The sequence below is a fragment of the Triturus cristatus genome, chromosome 7 (assembly GCF_964204655.1).
Source record: "Triturus cristatus chromosome 7, aTriCri1.1, whole genome shotgun sequence".
NCBI lineage: Eukaryota > Metazoa > Chordata > Amphibia > Caudata > Salamandridae > Triturus > Triturus cristatus.
In genome coordinates, this window is record NC_140590.1 from 665,375,933 (window position 1) to 665,402,889 (window position 26,957).

The 26,957-nt window shown below is 42.2% G+C and overlaps 1 protein-coding gene across 2 annotated transcripts in view; it reads right to left on the bottom strand.

Annotated features, from left to right (window-relative positions):
* Nucleotides 1-26,957, bottom strand: part of LOC146810319 (ATP-binding cassette sub-family A member 9-like) — a 1,478,308-nt gene that overhangs the window by 144,280 nt on the left and 1,307,071 nt on the right. For both annotated transcript variants that reach the window (XM_085617315.1, XM_085617314.1), the window contains 2 exons: nucleotides 7,700-7,817; nucleotides 2,733-2,824 (listed from right to left, as the gene is read on the bottom strand). In XM_085617315.1, coding sequence (XP_085473441.1) covers nucleotides 2,733-2,824; nucleotides 7,700-7,817 — 210 coding nt within the window. The remainder of the gene's footprint in view (nucleotides 1-2,732; nucleotides 2,825-7,699; nucleotides 7,818-26,957) is intronic.

Here is a 26,957-nt window from a genome sequence, read left to right on the forward strand (position 1 = left end):
CTTCTTCGTCTTCCTAATTTCTCTCTGTTTGGCTTCTTTACGCCATACGTGAAAAGAATCAAACATAGCCGGCCGGGCTTTCTTTTTAAACAACTTCATTTCTAGATTGTCTAGAATTTCAATTTCAAAGCTACCATGTGGTGGCCAACTAAGGACACCATCCTTTCTGGTATAACGGACCCATACTTCATTATAAGTGATAGGACCTACACCGTGTTTACAATAGAGCTCATATGTAGGAGTTCCAATCGGAGGAACCGAACACGGATCCTCCAACCGGGAATCCCCGTTGCAACTTAACCAGGACAGGAAACAATTACTACTATTAGTCATTATAAACTAAGGACAAATTCCAACCAAAAATGCGCAAAGAACTTAGGCCTACCAAATGAACCAATACCAAAACAAAGATTATCTTAAAAAGAGCAACCAATGATAATCTACGAATTCAGAAACAAACGTATCCAGAGAGCAAAACAAGAGCGAAAAGGAACAACCAAACTGAGCGCAACCCACTTAATACTTAACTGAAATGTGGAAGACGTCACCAAGGAGAACCCGTCTACGTCTCGCCGTACTAAGGTCTGCACCTCAGGTCCAAGACAGGGCGACAGTCAGGGCAGCGGTCCTCTGTAGCCGTCTGGGAACGGGAACCCTCGTGGAAGAGATCGTCGGGCCACTTTTACGACATACAGGGATCGATGAAGCGGGGTACCTCCCTCCGGAATCTTCACACGAAGCTCCTCGAACTTTTCAGGCTTTGAACCGGTACCGGATGACGTCGCCCCATGTTGGGCGCCAAATTGAGGTTCTGGACTTTTAAGAGTCCAGAGGTGTCAGGGAAACAACACCCAAAGACCCCTGAGTTCCTTCCTGCCTTGGTGCACAAATAAACAGAGACGCAGGCTTCTCAATGGTGGCGTCAAAGACCAAGGTTTATTTACTGCAGGGACACAGAAGTCATAGGAACCACACAGAGGCAGAATCTACGAGACTGTTCAAATTGCACGAAGTGGGTTGCGCCTTAAATACACTAAATATGTCTTTAGGCAACATTACACGAATATTTCTCATGCCCAACCCGGTATCCCAAACAGACAATAAACATACATCAAACAATAATTAGTCGTCGGTTTTCGGTATTCGATCAGGTCTCCTTGTCAGTTTTCCATTCTTTGCCTGATCCTCCCCATCATAAAAATCGTAACCTCCCCATTGTAAAAGCCCAGAAGGAGAGGAGCAGAGCCAGGTGCAAGGGATAGAAAAAGTCGGATAAGAGGTGTTTATGGATCGTAAATGGGCATGGCTACCGTATTCGGCCTCTCAATCAGGACAATGGACACGAGAACCAGTGTAGCAGGATTGGCCTCAGGTAGGGGAGGCAGCTTGATTCTGCCTAGTCACGCAGCGTCAGCTTTCTCTTGGGAATTTGAGCTTACGTGTCCTTAACAAGGTGATTCTGCCGGGGTCATCGCTCGTCCATTGACTATGTGAGGGCAAGAAACAAAATGGATGCCGTATCTAAAATGGATGCCATGATTTAGCAACAGAATGCCCTATTTCTCAGTGAATTCATGCTCGTTGCGTAGCGAAAAACACTGTTATGCATATAATGGATCATTTACGGTTCATTGGTACCAAAATCGTGTTAGTACTACGATACCGAATACACGGGATCGGATCGCTACAGAACCTCACTCCCAACAGTACCCTCTCTAATTCCCTCCCGCTCCATCTAGCCACTTTGATACTCAGTGCAGTTAAGCTTGAGTCAAGGCTGCTGGAAGGTGGGCTTCTTGAGGGTACTGTTCCTGAGGAACCCAATGGAATTTTACCAGTTCTGACAGTGGGAGAGATGATCCTTCTAGAATTACTCAATACTCTGCCACTTAGAAGGCTCAGAAGCATACAAATATATCCAGTGTAGACATGCCCTGACTACTCATTTGTCCAGAGTTACTCAAATAGCAGACTATTCTCCATTAGAAGATAGAGTTCTTACATAACCACTTCCTAAAACAGCCATACTGCTCATATATAAAAAAAAAATAGGAAACAACTTATCAGATCCAATAGTTAAGATGAAGCTGAGCTGGGAAGTAACATTCTGGAGAGATAATGGGAAGAGCTGCTCAGCACCCCTAAGGAAGTTTCAAACAGAATGGGATTCAGGCTAGTGTAATTGAAGATCCTTCATAGAGCTTACCGCAGGAGCGAGCGGTGGTCTTGCATTAGGGGACAAACATGGGAGAACATTGTCTGGGGTGCCAAGAAACAGGCAATTTTATATATGCCATCTGAGAATGTGCGCGATTGGTACCCATCTGGGAGGTGGTGGGAAAATTCCCTATGACCTCACTGGCCTTGTTGCGATCCCCAATTCTAAACTATGCATACTGGATCGATGGGGAGATGTGCTGCTGCAGAAAAACCTGAAGATTTGTGTCCATTTGGGACTTATGGTGGCAAGGAGACATGTGACCAGACAATATGGAGAAATAGAAGCACCAGACTTTGAAATGTGGACAAAAGATGTGGGCTGATGGAAGTTTAGAACATTTATAACCGAACAGTGTTTTTGTGGATGATTATTCAACAATGCCATGTATTCTATCCCACAGCAGTGCTTATGGTTCTCATGATAATAACCAAAAAGTATGCAAGCATATTGTTTTTAAACAGATGTATACCAGATAATCAAATAAATCAATACACTAAATATAACGTTTTACCTGCCCAGCAGTGGGTTTTGTGTCGCCTGTTAACATTCGGATGGTTGTAGATTTACCAGCTCCATTTGGTCCCAGTAGTCCCAATATCTCACCTAAAACAAATGGAAAGTATCCTAAACTATTTTATGTAGTTTAACTTGGGCAGGGTGAGTGAAAGTGATATACAAATGTATGGAATACAAGTAACATGATACCTAGTTCACCAAAACTAAACATGTTGCCTTTACTTAACAATGTAGACATAATTACATTAGTGACTTAACAGCAATGCACACCACTCTATATAACTATTAAATAAATATGTAAAATAGTTGTGATAGTTATTGAATGTGAGTATGGAAAGAGTGCCTTCCTTGATGATGTTTTCTTTCAGCAGAAATTCCATCCTGAAATTTAGCGCTCATATCTTAACTGGAACGCAGTTTGTGTTCAATCAGCCACATACCTCTAGTAGGTCAGATCAACAGTGATTTAGGAAACCCTTCACCACCAAAGTTATCTCATATGCTACTAAAAGAAATCCCATGCCAAGTAAGGCCCTTTGTATGAGTTGGGCTTCTCTTCAAAATTGAGGAATTTACCAACTATCTATTATATCTAACCTGAGACTTATCTATCATAAATAAGTTACTTTTCTTCTCTTCTGTAAACGCTACCCATAGCTTAGTATGCCGGTGTACATCCATAGGAACAGTTACCCCTTAGTGTGTTTGATTTGTGTTCTTGGGAGCATGGGTACCTGACCTCCTTTTACTGCTCCCTGTCCCCCTCCCTGTGATTTATATAGTCCTTTCAGTAGCACAGCAGTCCTTCTTCCTGGCAGGAAATCCACACGTCCAGAAGTGTACTGAAGTGGTGGTATCCTGCAGCCATTGCAACTCTAAAAAACTTCCTGAAAATACACAGGATGACTTTTTCCTAAAAGTAAAACTAGACTAATTCTTGTTAAATATAAAGAGCTCTGTAGCCTTTGCGTCTGGGTCTGCATTGCACAGAACTTTAATAAATAAAAAATTATTTCCAAACAAAATTCAAAAAACTAGATTAGATACCTAATTCAGAACAAGTGGAAATCTCAAAACATAGTTCAAACCATTTTACTTTAAAGTCAAAGTGAGTAATTATTCTCCTAAATATCTTTGGAAACCAATAAAATGATTGAAACGTCAGAAATGGCTTTGGCACCATAGGTATTTTGATAAGAATTGGAACAAACGTTATCCTGATTTATGTGTGTGCATGCAGCTGCTCGAGTGTTGAGGTATAGCCTGTGTAAACAAAGTGGTCTTCATACTTTGATGATTTTCATGGTTCTTAATCCTTCCAGCAGTCAGTTCTTCTGTTGCAGATTCTACGAAGTTAGAACCCTCTTTACAGGACCAATAGCCTTCAAAGGATAACAAAGTAATACTACCAGTCACATCAGGAGAGAGCGTATTCAAAGTCAGGTTCTGCAGGGCTTTAAAATACAGATATCAGTTTCTAGGGATTTAGGTACCACGAAAGGGGCTCTGTTTGTCTTCCACAAATGAGTGTCAAAATTATACAGTCCTGCAATAAAAATGTGGCAGATGTCTAGTCTACCAAACATGTGGTTTCCTCACTCTATTTTGAATTGGTCAAACTGTCCCATTTCCAATTGCGGAGCCTATGCTGGCTTTTGGACCATCGGTCCAAGTACCTCAAACCATTCACCTTATTTAGGGTGTCACTTATTAAGGAGCAACGCGCACGCTGTTCTGTACAGGCACTTACTGAGCCGTTTTTGTGACTTTTGTGATTTCTGCATATTCTTAAACTAGAGACCTCTGGTCTGGTTCTAAGTCCTATAAGGATTCATAAATCTTCACCCACATTCTACTAATTGTAGGTTTGTGGTCCCAACTTTAGTCGCTGTTGTGTGCATGGTCAGGAATTTATGTGCAAAATCTAATATTTTTCTAAGCTGGCCTGTAGGTTCATCATTTGTCGTGGTGTGGCATACTAAAAATGTCAAATTTATTTGATTTGGGGCTGTTGAGGTTACTTGCCATTCTTCCCAATATCTATTTATCTGGGTTTTACCTTGGCAAGAAGTGTCCTGAATCCTATACTGAAGACATTGCCAGGTCCCACTCCCAGGAAGAAGAATGTACCATCACTTTGGGAGGAATCAGCTATTTAAGCATCTCCCTCCGAGAGCATGATCTGCATCTTTCTGTCTAAAAGTGACTCAGGGATCTAAGTAGTACATTGAATAAGTAATTTGTGTTGCGTCCTCCTTTGTGTATTCCCAGTCGAGAAGTCTCTCAACAAATTCTATGAGCATTTAAAAAATGCCACAGTCTAGGTGAATGGGTGAAAGTGTGAACTTGTAACCTTTTGCAAAATATTGTTTTGAAGCTGTACATTGACTCAGAGTTTCACTACAACATTTTCGGGAAATTATAAAATAGGAGATATCACCAAAAAAGCTGTCAATAACGACCCAGGGGTCTGATTTCGAGTTGGGTTGTAACCGAAAATGTAAAAATATCCGAAGAAGGAGTTAAATCCCAAGGTGAATCTAAACTTGTGGATGGACACCTTGGTGCAGTGCTTCTTCGCGAAAATAGAGGATTTTCTACTATCACCTAGCTTAATTCAAAGATTATTCGCATGTATACCCTTTTTATTAGTTTTGAAGCTTTTTATATTGCGAACTCATCCCAAAGGTATTGGAGCACTTTACATTTACCAGCTACATTACACAAGGTTACACTTTAAGGCACTTGTCACCACATGCTGACAGGCAGTGGCTAAGAGGCAGGTTGACACAATTGGGGGGAAAATAGCATTTCCATGAGCATACTTTAAAAACTTGACTAAGTCTGTTAGCGACCTCCGGTCACTTTCATTGTCCATTTTCAATAATAAAATATGTTCCCTTGAGCCAATAGGAAAAACTAGCTTGTATTAGGACCCACACGTATTTATTTATGTGAGGCAACAACTGTAGATTAAGATTTATTTAGAGATCCCCAATTAGGTAAAACAACTGAAAGCAGATTCTGTAACGTCACCAGCTGAGTTGAAGAAATGCATCCGCAATGCACCGTGGAGGTCATATTGGTCCTTTACTAAGACATCCATATTATGTGTATGTTTTCCTTCCTCTCTGAAGGAATAACACATGAACACCTGGACCTATCTATAAGGTTAAATAGAAATTAAATACATTCCATTTGTTCATATAAATTCAGGCTGTAACATTGCATCTTATCATTTCAGAAGTAGAGGCAGAAAACACAAACCCTCTCTTTGAGCATGGGTTATGGCGGCCAACATTGCAAGTTAGTCTTGTAAACACATTTTCGGGTCATCATTCATTCTTAAAATTGAATGGTAGACTCCATAGATTTGAGGGTCACTCGCAAGATGTATGGGTACTTGGACAGTGCTTTATGGTCAGGTTCCTTTATAGTCGCATGGAACATTTTTTGATATACAATACTCAGAAGAAATATGAACATTCCTATATATTCTCACCAGAGGCAGCTGCTAGGGAACGGTATCTGGGGGTTAGAACAAAAAAAAAACAGAAAAGAAGACTTCCTTTTTGAATGCTGACTGCCATCTCTTCTCCATCCATCCATCTGTCTAGTATGCACAGAAGCACACAGGCTCCCAGACTCCCATAGCCAATCACGACTCTGCTGTCACGATAATGACAGCAGTGTTGTGATCGGTAGAGCGCCGTGGTTCGGCGTTCAGACAGGGACTGGGAGCCTGTGCATGTTCTCCACCCAGGCTGGGCAATACAGGCAGGTGGAGAACATTCTAAGTGCGCATGACAGTTTGGTCAGCGCAAGACAGCAGGCCAAACCATCATGCGCACTTAAGTGGACCAACCACTCCTCTCCCTGCTGACAGTGACAATCGCCCTACCCCGTAAACCTGCCTCAGGACAGAAAAGTAAAATGATATTAACATTGTCTTATTATCATTTTATTCTTCATTTTTGCACTTCTCAAAGAGGAGTGGGGCAGCCGCTGAATCTCACTGACCTATTAATGGACTCTTTCGGAATCACAAACTATGTGGCATATTAATGAGAGACTTACATCACGTTTGCACCACACAAAGTGGTACATGCGTGATGCAAGCCTTTACGTCAAATTTATAAAGCCATGCAAAGCCACTTTTCGTGGCTTTGAATGACTTAAAAAATCTGGAGTAAGGCAACATAAATCGCTGCGTTGTCTTACTCTGCGCTAGGGAGGCGTTCCATGGCCACTGTGGTAGGTGTTCCCACGCAACTCCAGTGGTTTTTGATGCATTCCCAGATTTGCAAAGACCTGCTAACCTGGGAATGTGTCAAAATATAATGCCTCCCCAGGTGAGGCGTAATGAGGGGAAATATTTTTATTTCTCCTTGTTTCTCCGTGTTTATTCTGAAGCACACATAGAATGAGGAAAAGGTCTACCAGGATTTTTTTTGTGCAGGAAGGTGCACCTTCCAACAACAAAAAATCCTGCATGCAATAAATACACCCTTGCACTACATTGCCTGCTTTGGAGTTAAGTTGCCAAAACGGCGCAAGGGGATAGGAAAGGAATGCACCATAATGGATAAATACAGTGCATTCCTGCCCTTTCCCTGTGACGCAGGTGACTTGCTGCGCTGCCCTGCGCCACTAAACTCATAAATAAGCCCCTATGTATGTATAACAGGTAATAAACCTCCTGGAAAGGACTGGTTACAAACAAACCTTATCATGGCCTAGGCCCTAAAGATTTCATCATTATTAAATCAATAATTTACATAGCCGACTGTGGTCATGCAAATGCAGCTAATTTATAGCGCATGCAAACATTTCAGAAGTATTTAAAAGGTTTTTACATAGTACTCGAATGACACTTCACAAATACAACGCAATTAGCACAAACTCTAACAAAAACGTAAAATTGATCTTTTCCATCAATATACATTTTACATTCCTTGATACCTTTTTTAACGCAAAAAGATATATTTCGAGTGGCCACTTTCTTCTTCTTCCGGAACACAGAGCTCGCCTTCTTGTCTTTGTATTCTTTGCGCAGGCTGCTAGCAACAATAGCAGAATCCTCGAAACAACAAAATAGAAACAACTGTAAGAAAATAAGCTCTTTTATCTGGTTTCTTTATGTTACTTTGGAAAGAACGAGTCACTAGCATTGAAGATTACCACTGATGCACACCTGTTAATGTAGTGTATGTAATTGTGAGAATTATAAACCTTGCCCAAAGAAAACTATTGCCTCCAGTAGGTTTATATAGTAGCAAGCTCAATAAAAGGGAAGCTGCGGCAAATATACCTTCTGCCTCTCCATCAAATTTGATATTGCTGGGGTGTGGTCAGAGTGAGGACTCACCAGGACCCATCCTTGTTGAATTCAAGTGAGCTCTAAGCCAGGGGTCTGCAGAGTGTTCAGAAGCCTAAATCACATGGAGATTGGTGTCGCAAGTGAGGTATGTTGTGCTCCTGTACCTGGCAAGGGCCACAGTGAACACAATAAGGGGAACCAAGGCACTAGCAGTGCTGCACCCATATCAGGCCGCACACCCAAACAATTTTTGAACTCAGGGGGCAGTGAATAGTACCCACCCTTTCTTCACAGTCTTGATTCTGGGAGCATCGGGGAGTGGTCAAAGTAGCCCTAGCTCGCCCTTGGTCTGGCAGTCCCCTCCCCATCGGACTACAAGCCTAGGTGGTGGACTGGACAGAGGAACGCCGCATTTGAGGTGGGTCCTGACAGTGTCTAAACCTCTAAAAAGGCACCAGTGATAAAACAGGCAGCAATATATGAGATCTATGGAGGGAATGATGAGGACTAGCTGGAAGAAGAGATCTTAAGCCTAACTGGGAGCGTGCCTTTGGATGCCTGTGGCCCAACTGAACTGTGATCAAAGATGCTTCTTTTGTGCAGCCTTTACTGTCCAACTCCTTGATGTATTCTGGCTGCGGCATCTGTAAGTCACCCAAATATTCCTTGTGGTATGATTGCAACAATTAGACACCCATTAGTGCCTGAGTTGAAGGAAGCTGGAACTTTCGACTGCAGAGGTGAAGCTGATCACACAGGAAATGTGGTTCAAGAAGGCCATAGACAGGAATTCAAGGTTATAGCCCAGGATTGACTCCCCCAGCTCCTTACTAAAGTTAAACTACCATGGCGACCTCCAGTCCCTCCATTATGTGGTTGTCAGGTAGGAATGCATAAAGGTCATCTACCAACTAAACCAGAAAACAGTCTACATGCACCAAATGGTTAGGACAAGAAAATGGCAACTTTCTAAAAGTGGCATTTTTCAGAATTGTGACTTAAAATCCAACCTTATCATTAACGAGGATTTTAAATCACAATTCCTTAGACACCAAACTTGACATTTCGATCTGCTCCCAGACAGAGGTTACCACCTATTGAATGTAATAAAGGAACACAATGGTAGAGGTAGGCCTCACAGTAGTGAAAAAATGCATTTGTGAGTTTTTTACTACCAGGACATGTAAAACTTAAAAATACATGTCCAAATTTTGAAATACAATGCACCCTCAGCCATCGTCAGTTTAGGGCCTACCTTAGGGGAGACTTATATGCAATAAAAAGTGAGTTTTAGGCCTGGAAATTGATTTATTTTGCACAGTCAAACTGGTAGTTTAACACTGCATACAAATGCAATGGCAGACCTGGAGCATGTTTAAAATTTTAATAACTGCAGAATATGTAAGGGTGACAAGTGGTATGCACTTTAGAAACCACTGCATATCAATCGGCACCCGTCCCTTGCAATCTCTGCAATGATTAAAATAAGAGTGTATAGAAGATGGCTGGGTGGTATATACAGTGGTTTCTAAAGTTTAGAAGCCACTGTATATCAATAGGCACCCTTACATATTCTGCAGTTAATAAAAGTTTTAATTACTGCAGACTATACCAGGGAGCAGAGTGGTATGCAAAGGTTTCTAACTTTAGAAACCACTGCACAATTTTTAAATCCCCCGTGGAGCAGCAGAATTTTAATTTATCAGTAATTAAAAATTACAAGAGTAACGCATAATTACCAAAATTCCTGCTACTCCTCTGGTGGAATTAAAAATGTTGCCCAGTCCTACGCAATAAGTGCTGCAGGCCCACTAATGGCATTTACTAAACCTGGGTATATGGTGTACCATCATACTAGGAGCTTTATAAATAAATTCAATATGTCAGTCGGGTGTAAGCCAATTTTACCATGTTTTAATGTGTGAGCAAACCCACTTTAGCACTGGTTAGCAGTGGTTAAATGCACTGAGTCCAAAGGCCAACAAAAACAAATTCAGCAAAACAGGAGGGAAGAAGGCAAAGGTTTGGGGCAAAAAGCACCCTAAGGCTGACAGGTCTAACAGTAGGAAAGGCTGATCACAGTCTAGCCTTCAAATTATGAGATCCCCAGACTGGTAACATGATGTCACACACCTCCAACTTTCTAAAGAGATTAACTGACTATTAGACTGAATTATATACTAAACCGGAGCTCGACTCTGACTCACACAAATGCTTTCTTATACATTAAGAAGCTCCGAGCTCAACCCGGTGATCCTTCAGGAACTGGCAATGCCCATCACCCCATAGGAAGCAAAAGATACACAGTTGATGGACGGAATGCAGAACAAAACAAATAATTCACCCCCAGTCAAGAGATCTGGATTAAATCCATCATTCTTCTGCTCACCATGCCACCCTAATTTAGACCTGGCCATATGCAAATCAGTCTTGATCCTGTGCCTCATAGGAACAATCCAGCCCGAACAGCCAAGCCAGGGCCACCCTGGACTGTAAACAAGCAACCTCCGACCAGTTTCGGAGTTTCACCCCTCATCAGCCAGGATAGCTAGAATCTGGTGGCACAGTGAACACGAGACCCACATCTGGCCATACCTGGCGCACTTAGGGCAAGAAAGCAAAAGACATACATTCAATGGATGGAATGCAGAACAAATCAAAACATTGACCCCCAGTCATCACCCCATAAGAGCTGGCCCTTGCAAGTCAATGGATGTCTCAAAATAAGTGCTGAGCCAGAAGGTTTCCCTGTTTCATTTTACAAAACATTTCAGGCCACCCTGGCAGAGCTCCTGGCTGTTTTATTTAACTATGTAGGAGAATCCCAAAGGGTCACTTGCACAATGCTAGAGGCAGCAATAATGGTCTTCTTGATACCAGGAAAGGATCCTCTGAGCTGTGGATTCTACTAACCAATAGCCTTTTTAATAATGATGTTAAAATCTTCACAAAAGACCTGGTAACTAAGCTGAATCTAGCTTGGCCACAGCCGATCTCCCTCCTTCAGTCTGGGTTTGGACAGTGACGTCACATCTGTGACAATACTTAACTAGTAGGGAACCTCATTGATATAGTCAAAAACAAAACTGTGTTGGTTCTTCTATCACATGTTGGAGGAATGCTTTTGAAAAGGTAAATACCAGTTTTTCCAACAGGTTTTTTCCAAAACATCAAATGGTCCTGGTATGTCGTCTGTTATCATGGCCAGTTATCAACATACAACAGCCCCTATCAAAATCAATGTCATTCAACTCACCCTTGATACGAAACATGTACGAATTGGTGTGCCTCACTTAAAATATATTATGCTTCTTAAAGGGCATGGCCAAATATATCCCTGTCCTGAAGTCAGAACTGGAAGCATTTTCAGCTGTATCCAGTTTTTGAGTCAATAACTTGAAATACTCTTGGGTACGGGTTGCAGAGCCAACAAAGAATATGCCTCAATATCTTCAAATGGATGGTTTTGTACAGACAGAAGGGCCCTTCTCCTAACTGAGAATATGGTTATCTACTTGCATGTAATCTACCCCAGCTGTTGAACTCTCTATCTAAGGGTCTCTACAGCTGGGACAGGCTTGACTAATCCTAGATCTGTAGGTTTAACAGCAAAAAGCACTTTCCCTTGAGTTACCCTGATAGACCACAAAAGAGATCCATTTTCATCTTTAATCCTTGGTTTGGGAGAGGAAATGTCAAAGAGTATTGAGAGAAGTTCTATATGAGCCACAAGGGAACAGAGGACTATGTCTCCCCAAAATGTCTCATTACATAAAAGTGAACAACATTCAACCAGCTATAGAATGGTTGCAGTGCAAGAGGGAGAACCCCTGGATAATTGCAGAGAAGGTGCTTTCCCCCCACTCTACTGCAACATCTACTTTGACTTCTCTCATGTCATAAAACGTGCAGGGTCAAATTCCCATATACACTATGTACACTGTTGGCACATTGGGAGGGCTGTTTCCCACCGGGTGGGCCACAACATGTCTGTACCATTGACTCCACTGACACACAGGGCCTGATTATGATGTGAGTCAGAAAGCCTCCTACCGCAGATCAGAGGCTTTCTTAATCATATCGTAGGTTTGACTTTCGATTGCCGCATTACAATGCCAGCGATCAAAAGTGAAACCGGCCAGTCATTACAGCTGGATTTTGATATGCTCATGTATCTTGTCTGAGGCCCCACTGTGATCCTTGAGGATAGCGTTTCCATCATCTGAATAATAAAGTTGGTTTCTGACAGGCTTTCCGACATGGAAACCCTGTCGGAAAGTGAGTTTGGGGGCCTCTAGCAGGGCTCCCATTCCTCCACAGCCTGCGGTTGGGGGCTGAGGGGACACCGTAGCCCCTCGGCCCACAAACCCACCCCCCCACCGTAGCCCCTCGGCCACATAGCCCATGTTAATCCCTGCACCAAATGGCAGGCACCTTGAGGTGCTTGCCACGCGGTGCTGGGATTAACAGAATCTCCCATTTCTCTATGAGAGCTTGTTCTACTGACAGTTTATGGCTGCAGAACAAGCTCCCATAGAGAAATGGGAGTATGCGACCACACCATGTGCAGTTGCATTGTAATATTGCAGTCTGGAGGGCCGACTGCAGGTGGTTGGTCCAGAATCTGTGATGATGTCGGTCAGAGGCAACTCCGACCGACATCATAATCAGGGCCATAGTTGAGATTTCCCACCACGTTGACCCAGTCATTTTACAGTACGATGGGGGTGGAGGCCCACACACAGGCTTCATGATTTCCTCAACAGCAGTGATCTAGGGACCCTGTGAAAATTATGTGGCTAATCATCCACCCTGAGAGGAGACAGATTCTAATTGCTACAAGTACTTTACTGGGCAGGTACGGTTAAGAGGCATGTCCAGAGAGGGTGTGAAATAACACCAGTAAAAAGCATATGTGACCAGTTTTCTACTGGAAAGGATGTCTCTCCTCTATACTAGGCATTATATGAAGATGATGTTATTTACAAAACTTTGACATAAACTGTGGAAAAAATAGGCAGTGCTTCACCTCATGATGCTGAATATACACTGTTAGAAAATAAATTACCGTGATATTTTGCAGCCCATTACAAGGATTAGAATAGTCATTGATGAAACTGATCAAAGTATGTAGGTGGCCTATTTTTAAATGGATACTAGACTAGGTAGAGAGATTATTCGGTTTCAAAAGACATTCTCGACCATAATAACCTACATTATGCACAAAAGCATCTTAATGGCGTCTCAGATATTAAGTATTAACCCCTCAAAGTCCTCTCACTGCTTAATTGACACCCTCTAAAACTTCAAAGCCTGGCATCTCATTGATGCACAGTTGGCCTACAAAAATGCTCTGCACACTGATTTCTTTTTTAATGGCCTCTAGATTTCTTGCCTTGATGTTCCCCAAGAAGTGAATCCCAAGAATGCTTAACTGGACTACCATATACCACTTGGATGTGTTCTGACTGACTTTCCAATCTTCTGATGGCTTCTTCCCTGTGCTAGAACAAGACTGTCTTTATTTTCTCTTACTTGTAGTTTTTATGGCTTTTTTATTGGGTATTGACACATGACATATACACATATTGTTGGTATCAGATACACAAGATACCATATCATAGATTAGAATGTGGACAACACACCTCCATGTGACACAATACGGGTACTTCACATTATAGAAACACAATTGGTAAAAAGTGTTCCAGAGACTCAAAGAGGCACAACTACGTGGGAGGATACAGAGGTTTATTCAAGACACCGGGGTGGTAAATGAGTGCATGTGATAGTGCTTTCCACAGTTCACACAGTTCAAGGTCATCCTGAGCCTTTTTGTCTGTTGTAACTAGTGTCATTTTAATGTGTTCCGCCGTTGTCCATTCGGACACATCTTGTATCCAGCCATGGATTTCTGGGACTTTAGGGTCCATCCAATGAACCTCCACACGAGCATTAGCTGCACAAATCTCTTTTTGATTTGATATTTGCTGCATAATTGCTGGTAATGACATCAACACCTAGTTGTTTTTAAAAAAAAATTTATGGAGTTTTATATAGCGCAAACTTGACCCGGTATCGGGTATCAGAGTGCTTTACATAGCACCAGTTGCGTTACATGAGGACACATTCATTTTTGTTAGGCACGAGGAGATTAAGTGATTTGCCCAGAATCACAGGATGTTCAGCGTGATTGCCGAGACTCGAACCCGGTTCCCCAGATTCAAGGTCGACCACCCTAGCCGTTAGGCCAACTCCTCTCCTCTACCTAGTAACACGCAGCAGCACTATTCATGACATATGTACCATGTATCTACCCACCATCTCACTCCAGTATGCAGCATGTTTGGGGAAAATAGGGCAAAACCCCACCAGATGATAGTAAGTAGCCTCCTGCTCCTGAATGCCGCACTTGGGATAGTGGCTTGAGGCGCTAGGGTTTAAGTGATGTAGTATTGCGGGGGCCATGTACGTGCATTCTAAAAAATTGAAGTAGAGTGGCTGAAACCTAGCATTTCTTGAGTCCTCTTTTACCAGTGTTAATGTCTGTTTCCATTGTGAGTCCGAGAAGACCCGGTTGCAGTCTGACTCCCATTTCCCTGTGAGTATAATGGCTATTTATGCGTGTCCTCGCCGACGGCCACGTAGAGCAATGTAATGATTTAATGCCCACAGTCAGCGCTGACCAGTAGGCCCAGAGTAGCAGAGCTCACTGGAGCAGCCTGGATGTCCCCCCAGACTTCATGCATTGCCCCCTTAATGGCATGGTAGTGTAGGTATTGGCTATGTAGAATCGAAAACTGACATTGGACCATTTCAAAAGAAGATATTGCCCCCATCTCCCAAATGTCTACCAATGTGAGGCTGATCCCCTTCCAGGCTGACTCATCCATAGTGCATTCCAGTCAAGCAAATTCTGCCACGCACCACAATGATAGTATTGTATGGCATACACCTGCCCCACCACGTGTGTTACCTCCACATTAGAGTCACTACGTCACGCAACAAGCTTGGGGTATCTGTTAATGCTTGTGGCGATTGGAAGAGTAAACTCGATGAGCAGTCCTCCCCGGTGTCCTTGCTGTAACCCTCCATCCATATGACCCTCGATATTGAACCTGCCGGATATGAACAGCAGTTGTACTGCCAAACAGTGTGCCTCAAATACAGGAACTTGCATGCCTCCCTCCATGCATGGGAGGACCAGCCTTTTCATCTTTACCATGCTTTCCCCATATGAGCATGTTGAGAAGGGATGTAGAAAAGTGCCCTTTTTTGCGTGGTTAGTCCCTCTTTTTGCCTGATGTGATTTTGAAGTGCAAGTGGACTGGGTCCCTGCTAGCCAGGTTCCCAGTGCTAGATCCCTTTCCCTAAAACTGTACCATGATACGCACAACTTCAGTCATCCCTATAAGCCCCTAGTAAATGGTACCCCTGGTACCTAGGGTATGGGCACTGAAGAGGGTCTTCTGGGGCTGCAACACTGATTGTGCCACACCAGAGCCCCCTCACCAAGGATATGCACTCTGCCACTGCAGGCTGCATGACTTGGTGCAGGTAAATCCAAAGAGCCGACATGGCACACAGTACTGTGTGTCATGCCTCATGTGCACTGCATAAGGTATAGGTAAGCCACCCCTACTGCAGGCATTCAGCCCTAAGGCAGGGTGCACTATATCATGTGTGTGGGCCTATCGGTATGAGCAGATAGGCCCCTACAATGTCCAGCCTTTCCTAGGATGTTGTAAGTGAACAGGGAAGCCATAAAGAGTACATGGGCTGTATACTCGTCAGTAAATAGTACCACTGTAGCACTACTCTACATACTTCAAAATGCAGCTTGTGAATTGGGCCCATTAATGCTAATGTGAAAAGCAAATGCTGTCAGAAGGATTTAATCAATTAATGATCAAGGGACTATGGAAAAACCAATGATGAAACTGAAACAACAAAGGGGCTGATTTAAAGTTTGATTGAGAGAGTACTTCATCACAGAGATGGAGTACCCTATCCGCCAAACTTTCAGTCTGCACACTTCATTTAGAGGCGGGCAGACTGAAAGTATGTCGACAATGAAGTCTACTCCGGCTTCATCACTGACATAGTACACTGATGGCCCAACAAAATATAGCCATTTCATTTAAAAAAAAATTGTTTTCTTTGATACCAAAATTTTAAAAGTCTATGACACTTTTACGGACCCTGAGCCGACATTAATGGATGAGCTAAGAGTCTCTGAGTGCCTTATTACCCCTTTAAATCAATTTCAGCCTATTACCCTCTCTGAAGCAGCAAAAGAATTACAAAAATGTAAATCGGGAGGCCCGGACGATCCCTGCCCACCTAAACTGTGGAAACTAATGTCGGAAGCAATTGCAGTTCCCCTCCTACACATATGGAACACGTCCATTGCTACGGGCACGTTTCCGGACTGTTGGAAACAGGCCACACTTCTCCAGCTGAAAAAAAAACCCCAAGGCGCACCGGATGATCTGAACAATCTCTGACCCATCTCTCTCCTTGCAGCCCCCGGCAAAATGCTTGAAAAAATAATCCAGCGGCAGCTTAACAAATTTATTGAAGACAGCGGCGCCCTACATGAAACTCAGTCGGGCTTTAGGGCCGGCTTCAGCACCGAGACGGCCCTCATTGAGGTTGCCGAGTCTATCAGGTGGTCCTTAGATTCAGGGGCATCAGCTATGCTGGTGCTCCTGGATCTATCAGCTGCTTTTGATACTGTAGATCACAGCAGATTGCTGACCCGACTTAAGGACATAGGTATTGGAGACAAAGCTCTCAATTGGCTACTCTCCTACCTCACTAATCGCTCCCAGAAAGTGGCCTTGGGCCCCTTCTCTTCTGGACCAAAAAATCTCTGGTGTGGCGTCCCACAAGGGTCGGCACTCAGCCCCCTGCTGTTTAATGTATACTTGGCCCCACTCTTCACCTTGATTGCCAAATGGGGGGTCAAGGCAATATCCTACGCGGACAACACGCAATTAGTTTTCCCATACACAGACACGTCCGAGGCAGCATTTAGCAAAATCAGGGGCTGTCTGCAAGACGTGGCCAAGTGGATGAACACAAACAAACTTAAAATGAACGCGAGCAAAACGGAGGTGCTATTCTTTGGTAACCCCAAACATCCCCCTCCGGATATGTGGTGGCCAACGGAAATGGGCCCTGCCCCATCTCCCAGCCCCCATGCAAAAAATCTAGGAGTAAAATGGGATGAGAAGTTGTCTTTCTTGCCGCATATACAACAGCTCACCACGGGCTGCCTGCATAAACTCAAAAATTTGCGGAAATTTCTGCCTTTGCTACCACTCGAGTGCCGGAAAACGGTTGTTCACGCAACAATCACCTCTCGACTCGATTACTCTAATGGCCTCTATCTTGGTCTACCTAAATATGCGGTGCAACGCTTACAAATCGTGCAGAATGCGGCTGCGAGATTAATAAAACGGGTCCCTTTTAGGCAGCATATCTCTCCGCATCTGCACGAGCTGCACTGGCTACCAGTGGCAAGCAGAATTAAGTTCAAAGTGCTAACCCTGGCTTTCAGAGCGCTAAAAGGCACATGTCCAAATTATCTGAAACTCCGACTTCCTCGCTACCACCAAAAACGTGAGCTACGCTCAAACTCCCTACTCAAGCTAACTGTACCGCATATAAGGAAAGCGAGACTTGGAGGCAGATCCTTCTCGGCCGGCACGGCGAAACTTTGGAATACCCTGCCTCCTGCCATCCAATCCGCTACGTCAGAAGCAAGTTTTAGGAAACTCCTAAAAACCTGGCTTTTTACGCAATAATCCTGCCCCCCTTCCTGACTACTTACTCTTGTTGTGGGACTCGCTAGCGCCGGGACACCTCCCCAGAGGTAGCTGTTCGCGCTCAATAAATTTCTGTATTATTATTATTATTATTATTCTGAGGAAAAATATTTTGGTTTACAAGGATGCACCTCCAATAAATATAGTGCATCCTCCGGCTTTTGACAGAAGTAAATATGTGTGCATTTCCAAGGTAGAAAATACCTAGAAAATGCTTGTGAATACAAATACAATTACACAATTGTGTCTGTTCACTAAATTTTACATGCCCAATCCCTCACTTTAGCCATATGAGCACAAACGCCCAATCCCTTTATCTTCAATGGTGGGAAATATGCTACACTGTCAGATTTTCCACCACAGTAAATAGAATTCATGACTGTAAAATTCCACAAATCCTGAGTCAGTTAACCAAGTGAAATTTAGCATCACAATGTAATCATTGTTTTCACCCATGAAATACCTAGGCGTGCCACCACGTTTGTGAATCAGGGCCCCTGATACCACAATGGGCCATGTGTAGTTTGAGCATTCTTATTTCACCATAAGATTACTTTCCAAAACTAATTCTGGTGAGGTGAGAAGATCCTATAATGGAGCAATTCACAGCTGAAAATGGAAAACTGAGAAAGACTAAATTGCACTCATACGCCACATATTCCTAAATTGGGATGGAAATTGGATGCTAACAATACTGTTTTTATTCATATAATCTATACCTGGCAATTGAAGAACAATCCTACTGATGGAGCAAGGACTCATGGAAAAGAGACTTGCTCGGAAGCAATCTGAGGGCATATGTATCAACATTTCCATTTGCGATTCTCAAATAGCGATTTTTTGAGAATCGCTATTTGAGAATTGCAAAACGGGATGTATTTCAAAAATCGCACAAATTTTGCGATTTCTTAAAATTCCTTAATTGCGATTAGCAAATTGCGAAATCGCAATTAAGGAATACCTTCCCATTCATTCCTATGGGCCAGGAGGTCCATAGCAATGAATGGGAAGTCCTTCTCAATTTGCGAATCGCTATTTGCTAATCGCAAATTGACAACATTTTCAAAGGTGCAAGGGTGTCATGATGACACCCTGATGCACCCCTGAAATCAGCATGTGTGCACATATGGCGCACATACATGCCCTAAGGGCATGTATGTGCACCACATGGCACTTTGAAATATGCAAAAAAGTGCATATTTCAAAGAAATCGCAATTTACCACCAACTTGCAGTTGGTGGTAATTTGCGATTTCTTAAGGAGAAATCGCACAACTTGGGTGCGTGTTACATTGCATTTAAGAAATCGCATTTTGCGATTTCTTAAATGCTTACGCAAACTTAAGAAATCGCAAATTTAGCGATTCCTTAAGATTGCGAGGCTGAAATGCCTCATACATCTCCTTTTGCGATTTTGTATTCGCAAACGCTGTTTTTTTGCGATTCGCAACGTTTGCGAATACAAAATTGTTTGATACATATGCCCCCTGCTCCTTTAACTTACTAGCAAATTACTAAAATTGTTTTGTGTAAAACTAATGTGCACCACGAATACGCGGGTTAGTGAAGCTTGCTTATGTGTTTGCTAATGATAATAACATGAACGAAGGACTAAACTGCTTTAAACGTGGAAATCTTTACTGCACATGCGTCAACTGCATCTACGCAGTATGACGAGCTAATGCTTGGTGGGAAATTCTTGCGCATGAGCTGAAGGCACTAAAATGGAGTCTAGAAGACTCGCGTGCATGGCATCTGGTTGCTTGAAAGGAAAACACGCTAGTCACCTAATGCTAATGTGGGGAAAGTATTAATAAGTAAAGGGGAATAGAGTAGAGATGGGTGGTATACAATGAAACCATTTATTTTTTAAAGTAACATCTGTCTTTCTGACTTTATCACTAGTGCATATTTGGGCCTCTCATGTATAACTGGAGTGAGCAGAGTCATGTGAAAACGACGCATGGGCACTGGAAGTTAACCCGGAATGATGACACAGAGGTTGAAAGAAGGACAAGGTCACAAAGTGTCCCAGCCTGAGAACGGACAGTGAAAAGTTCAAAGGAATGGACCTACATGTTAAGATTTTTAACAAATGTTGCAGATGAAATGTGAATGCGGGTGGGAAATAAACGTATGATTAAAAATTAAGGGGAAGGGTTTGTGAACAATGGATTAACTGAATTTAATAATATGTAAGCATGGTGTGATGATCTTCTCCCCTTGCCTGACCAATCAGATGTAGTATTTTTACGATATTGAAACATTAATGGGTGGAACATGCAGAACGAAAGGTATAATTGAGATAGCCTCAGTTAGTTAGTTAGCTCGATTTGGGATGCTGTTGCTGCGAGAGGTGCTGTTGCTGGGAGAGATGCTGATGAAGAAACCGAATACAGAATCTTCTATCCTAATTTAATTGGGTTAGACAGAAGATCGCGGAAGAATCTCGAGGAGGAAGGGAGTGTCAGAGAGGGGTGCGACACAGTCTTCGGTATTTAGAGAGGTCATCTATCCTGTCCTGATTCCTGTCCTGAAGCCTTTGTCGCCTGATCTATCCCAGGGGGACCCTTACCATCCCTTTGGCCAGGGGGTTGGTTTTCACACCATTCTTGATAAATATATTTTCACATTGTTTGCAGATGTTCTTTTCTTTCTGTCCTCTCCCTTTCTGAGCAACTGATCATTGCATGAGTCCAAAGTATTTGTTTGATGAATTAATTGAATTTTTCTCTCCTAAGAATGATGGTGACTGCACTGTGTATTTGAGATGGTTCACATGCATTTAATTTAGATAAAGATTTAAAACTTTCCAGAGTCTGTGGTTATTTACAATTAAATAAAAGAATAGTTAGCTTATGTAATTTTCGCCATCAACTAGTTCAACTAATGGTCCATTGACCAGAGGAAAGAACTTTTTGATCAGTGGAAGGTTAGTTAGGAGTTTAAATAAATAGTCTTGAACACTATAGAAATTCATAAACTTGACACCAGTGGTTTTACGCATTGTAAATTTATGGGCCCAGGTGAGTATATGGTAGTGGAGTATCTGTTGTTGTTGAACCACTGGATCAGTTTTCTGGTAGCAGAGCTATGGTTATTATTGACTAGTTTGGTGATAAATATTGATTATTGATTTCATGTTTTAACACTTCATGTAAAGTTAGTCAGTGTCACGTTTTTACGTAGTCTTGGTACAATACAGGTACAGGTACAGAGGATACCTGGAAATCCAGGGGAAAGGAATAGCGGGTGGTGACAGAAGCCACACTGGAGTGAGGTTACTCGTCTGTTGGAATAATACTGAGAAGCTACGCAGGGCTGGCAGTATTAAACTAGGGACTATTTCGTATAAAAGTCAAGTGTGAGTGGCAGCAGAGTGTTCACTGGTGAAACGTTGGTCTTATTTCCCAGTAGGGGTAACACTGAGGGAGTAGCAGGTTCTTCTGAGCCTGAATGAAGAGGAAACAGAGGTCTTTTACTCGCAGTGGAAGAGGAGCAATTCCGAGACTCCAGAATAAGGTGAACATCTATCCTTTGTTTTAGTGGAACAGGCAAAGTAGCGAATGTTTTTACGTTGTTACTAACGGATTTTTAAGAAAAGTAAAGAAATACGTTTTTGTATTACCTTGTGAAAGGAGGGTCAGTCGCTGGAGGTGTGCTGATGTCACAGAGAGCCGTGCTGGGATTGGTTAAAACAGCGGGCGTGAGATAGAATCAGATTGCAAAGGAGGGGTCAGAAGTAAGGTTAAAACTGACGTCACAAAAGGCCGCGCTGGCATTGGTCAGATCACAAGCGTGAGCCTGAGTCTGGTTGGTTGTTAGAAGAAGCCACGCTAGTATTGGTTAAACAAATAGCGCAAGTCTGAGCTTTGATTGGGTGTTAGATAGAAGCCTGGTTAGTATTGGTTAAGAAGGATTTGTATGTTGGATTCTGATATGACTATTGGTGTGAGTCGCACAGATAGTAGAGTTCAAGGGTTTGCGGAATATTCTTTCATATTTCGTTTATCAAGAATGTATGGAGAAAAGAGAAAAATTTCGCTAATAAAGAAAATTAAGAATTTCTTTAATAAAGATAAGCCTGTATTGACTAGAGAGGGAATTCCTATTCTGCCACCAAAAACACCTGCTTCATTTATGATGATGGAAAGAGGATATCATACTTGTGTATGGTTGGAGAATTGGTTGGAATATACAAGAGGTCATGGAGTTTTAGCCTTTCCGGAACATGGTACGTTTAATGGGAGAATTTTTTAGAATTTGAGAATGAGAATGAATGATTTAGAACCGAGACCTAGGTTAACTCAGTATGAGGTTTTGGAAGAGTGGGAGACTGAGTCATTTGAACGAGAGAAAGGCAGAGGTGGGAATTATACAGGATTTTCCCCCAGATATTTGCATGACTCCCGTGAAGGTCAGATGAAGCAATGGAGAAGAGCTATGGTATCAGAAGGTTTATACCCAGTGTTAATGGCTGAGGATCAGTCAGGAAGCAAGTGTAAGGAGAAAACAAAACACATGAATGTGACAGGATATGGCGAATCAGATGATAAATTGTTGGAGGATATCTTAACTTAAAACCCTCCACCGTACCAAGAAGGACCCAGTAAAGTTACCCCAAGTGCACCGGTAATGGGAACACCTTTAATTCTCCAAATTTTACATGATACATCAGTTAATAGGGTGTTTCAAGATAAAGAAAGAGAAGCATTGAATAGAACTAAGGAAGAAATGGTACAGAAAAGATGTCAAATACATTTAAATACTGAAGCTTTAACAGTACCAGTGACCATAGGTCCTGTTATCCCATTATATGGAGATAAAGTGTGTTGACCAAAACCTCAAGCTGTAACAATTCCTTTGAATAATCCCAGAAAAGGGATAGTAATATCTGATGATCAAGCTAGTGAGTGCAATTCAGCCATTTCCTTAATGGATCTTCCAATAAGGGAACCTTTAATTGAAACTCCGAAAAGAGTTACACCTGCAAATCCAAAAGAAAAGGGGTCTATGATACCTTTAGGAACCAGAGGATCGACAGCGGTCTCTCCAGAAGATTCAGAAAGATGGGCACAGGGAATGGAAAAACAAAGTTCAACACCAAAGATTTTAGATATTTACAGATTGAAAGTGGAGTTGGAAGAAATGATAGCTGGAAATGTGGGACTAGAGAGGTTGAATATTTACAATGATGAGGAGTTGTTATTTGTATGTAGGAGTATAACCAGAAAAGCAAGATTGTTCCATGAGAGATTGACAGAGCTTGCTTCAGAGATTGGAGTAGATATAAGGAAATCAAAATTATTACAGAAACCGTATCGAGTGAAGTTTACTGACAAGGATTTGGAGAATATGAATGTGTCTAGTAAAAGACTACAGATAAAAGAGTTAATGAATATTTTGCAGAAATGGGGAGACATTGACAAGTGGAGGAATAGGTGGACAAGGAAGAAGGAGGAAGCACAAGCAAAGGAAGCATCATCTGCATTCCTACTAAAAGAATCAGAAAAAGCAGAGAGGTTGTGTCCCATGAGAGCAGTTCCTGGATGTGGATATGTTCATGTTCCATGGAGCAGACAGGATATTTTGTCATTTACAAATGATAGGACAACTCAAGAGCCAAATGAGTCTGTACATGCATATTATGAATGATTATTACAAGTGTTTAAGCAGTATAGTGGTTTTGAGAATATTGGTGATAAAGATATGGGACATTTTGTGTATCGGTTTGTGTATGGTTTGAAACCGGAGATTAGTCAAATGATTCAGCAGCACATGTTGTGCTGGCAAGGAAAAACGATCAACGACATTTTAAAATATGCCAAATATTGCGGAGATGATATTGAGGCAAGGCATAGAAAGTTAAAAGAAAAAATGATGTGGGCACAGGTGAAATTGGCAGAACAGCAGGAGAATAAATTAAATGCCCAGACTGATAGCCAGGTGAAAGAGCAGAATCAGAATCATCAAGTAATGAATGGTGGTAGAGTAAGAGGTCGAGTGAATAGAGAGGAAGCGAAGAAGAAGTTTCCTTGTCATGCATGTGGAAAGCTAGGACATTGGAGGAATGAGTGTAAGAATATTCAGAATAATAATGGGCCAAATCAAAATTTAAATCCACAGACGCAGAATGAATTGGTTATGAATGAGCCACAGCAGGTATTTACTCCACAGTATCAGGTGCCACCAGCTTTTATGCCAAACTTTGGGAACCCTCAAAAATACAGTGTGGACGCCGTATTTCCAGGAGGAAGTAGTAAGAAAAATTCTGTGGTTACACAATATTTTTTACAAAATGATGATGGAGAGACGGACTATGTACAATGACAGTACCTGAGGGGGGAGGAAGAGGAATGCGTGCTTGGTGCATCCTTGCCAGTAGATCAGTCAGGTCCATTTATTGATGGAAAAGTGGAAGGTAGTGATATCACTTTTCTATTGGATACTGGTGCTACCCGGTCTACTGTGAGAACAGCAGACATCCCAAACCTACCCCTCTCGGGAGATTCAATCCAAGTTGTAGCAGTGTTGAATCAACAGATTAAAACCCCAATCACAAAACCAATGGAAATACATATTGGAAATTTTAAAGACATGCACCGGTTTGTAGTGTGCGATTCTAGTCCCGCAAATCTGTTAGGACGAGACCTCCTGTGCAAAATGAATTGCACGATCTATTGCACACCGGATGGTGTTGCTTTCCAAACCCCTGATGAAGATGTTGTATACAAAATGATGCTTGCTGAGCAAGGCACTGAAGTAGATGAGATGTATTTCTTGATGACTGAAAGTGAATTACCAGAAGAGTTGAGAACAACAGTGAATCCAGAAGTGTGGGATTTTACAGGAAAAGATATTGGGTTGATGTTAAATGTAGAGCCAGTGCAAGTGACCGTGAAAGAAGGTGCAGTATATCCAAACACCCGACCTTACAAAATGAGTCCAGAAGTGAAGGCAGCAGTTGCTCCAGAAATTGATCGAATGATTAAACAAGGCATTTTAAAAGAAATAATGAGTAGTCCTTGTAATTCGCCAATAATGGGACTTAAAAAGCCTAGCGGAAAATACAGGATAATGCAGGATTCGAGGAAAATCAATAAAATTGTAGTGCCTTGTTGCCCAGTAGTGCCAAATCCAGCAGTGATCCTCTATCAGATTCCCTGTAATTCAGGCTGGTTTACCATAATTGATTTATGCCAAGCCTTTTTCTCTATTCCTTTACACCCAGATAGCTGGTATTTGTTCACCTTTAAGTTCGAAAATCGTGTCTTGGCATGGTGCCGAGTTCCTCAAGGGTATACAGAGAGTCCCTCAATTTTTAATCAAATCCTGAAAAAGTGTCTAGAAACATTGTTCATGCCCAGAAATTCAGTCCTGGTTCAGTACATTGATGACCTATTGGTGGCATCAAAATCACGAGAAGATTGCGTCACTGACACAATTGCATTACTGAACCATTTGGCTGAAGGAGGACACAAGGTGTCTCCAGAGAAATTACAGTTTTGTAAACAAGAAGTTAGATATTTATAGCATAAAAATATAAAGAGGAGTTGGAAAAGTAACCCCAGAACGAAAAAAAATAATCAAGCAAATGAAATTGCTCCAGACGCAAAAGGAGATGAGAATGTTTCTCGGAGTGGTTGGGTACTGTAGGCAGTGGATTATTGGGTTTTCCCTGCTGGCAAAACCATTGATTCAATTAACCCGAAAAAGAGCAAAGGGTCCAATTGTCTGGAATGATGAGTGCGTGAAAGCGTTTGTGAAATTGCAAATTGTCTTTGCGAGGCCCCTGCCTTGGGCATGCCTGATTATACGAAAGAATTTGCACTGTTCTGTTGTTAGAGAGAAGGTTGTGCACTTTCAGTTTTGACTCAAAGGCATGGATTAAGCCGACGTCTGGTAGCATATTTCTCTGCTACTCTGGATCCTGTGGCTTCAGCTTTACCTGGCTGCTTAAAAGCAGTAGCTGCTACTTGTATGAGTTGGGAGCAAAGTGAGTCGATTGTGATGGGACATCGAGTAAATGTTTACGTCCTACATTCAGTTGAGATCCTTTTGACAAGAACTCGAACACAGCACCTTATCCCTAGTCGGATGACTAAGTATGAAAGAGTGATTCTGGGAGCAGAGAATGTGACAGTAATAAGATGTACAATAATGAACCCTGCCACATTATTACCAGACCCATGTTGTGAAGAAGTGAAAGATGAAGTGTATCATGATTGTCTGGATGTGACTGAAATGTGTACTAAGCCCCGCTCAACATCAAAAAAGCGCTTTTAAAAGAACCCAATCATGAGCTCTTTGTAGATGGCTCGTGCATGCGAATAGAAGGAGGAGGACTTAGTGCAGCTTATGCTGTATGTAATATATCAGAGGTCATTGAAGCGTCCTGTTTACCGGGAGTCAAGTCTGCACCAGTAGCCGAATTGATGGCCTTAACAAAGGCATGCAAAATTGGGAAAAATTGGAGAATAACCATATTTACGGATAGTCAATATGGTTTCGGGGTTGTGCACGACTTTGGCCAGCTCTGGATGCAGAGGGGATTTCTGACTTCTTCAGGATCTCCTATACGAAATGGCAAAAATATGAAAGAATTATTGGAAGCAATACAATTACCAAAAGAAATAGTAGTGGTCAAGTGTGCTGCTCACCAGTCAGGAAATGCCTATGTGGCGGCAGGTAACAGATATGCTGACCAGATTGCTCAATATTGTGCAAGAAATGATATGGAACTTAACAGAAAGATTGAAACAAGTGAAATCAGCTGCCAACTTATGTTCTCAGCTCTAGAAACATGGGATGAGGTTAGACAGCTGCAGGATGAAGTCGAGGCAAATGCAAAAGAGATCTGGATAAAACCAGGTTGTGAAAGAAGGACAGAAGATGATGTATGGGTTTACACCAATGGCAGACCAGTCATGCCAGAATGCTTACTCTCTCATATAGCAAGAATATATCATGGGGACACACATGTTGGTAGGGATGCAATGATTAGGCTATTCAAATAGAATTGGTACAATCCAAAGTTCAGGGTAGTCCCAGAGAGTCTTTGCCAGAGATGT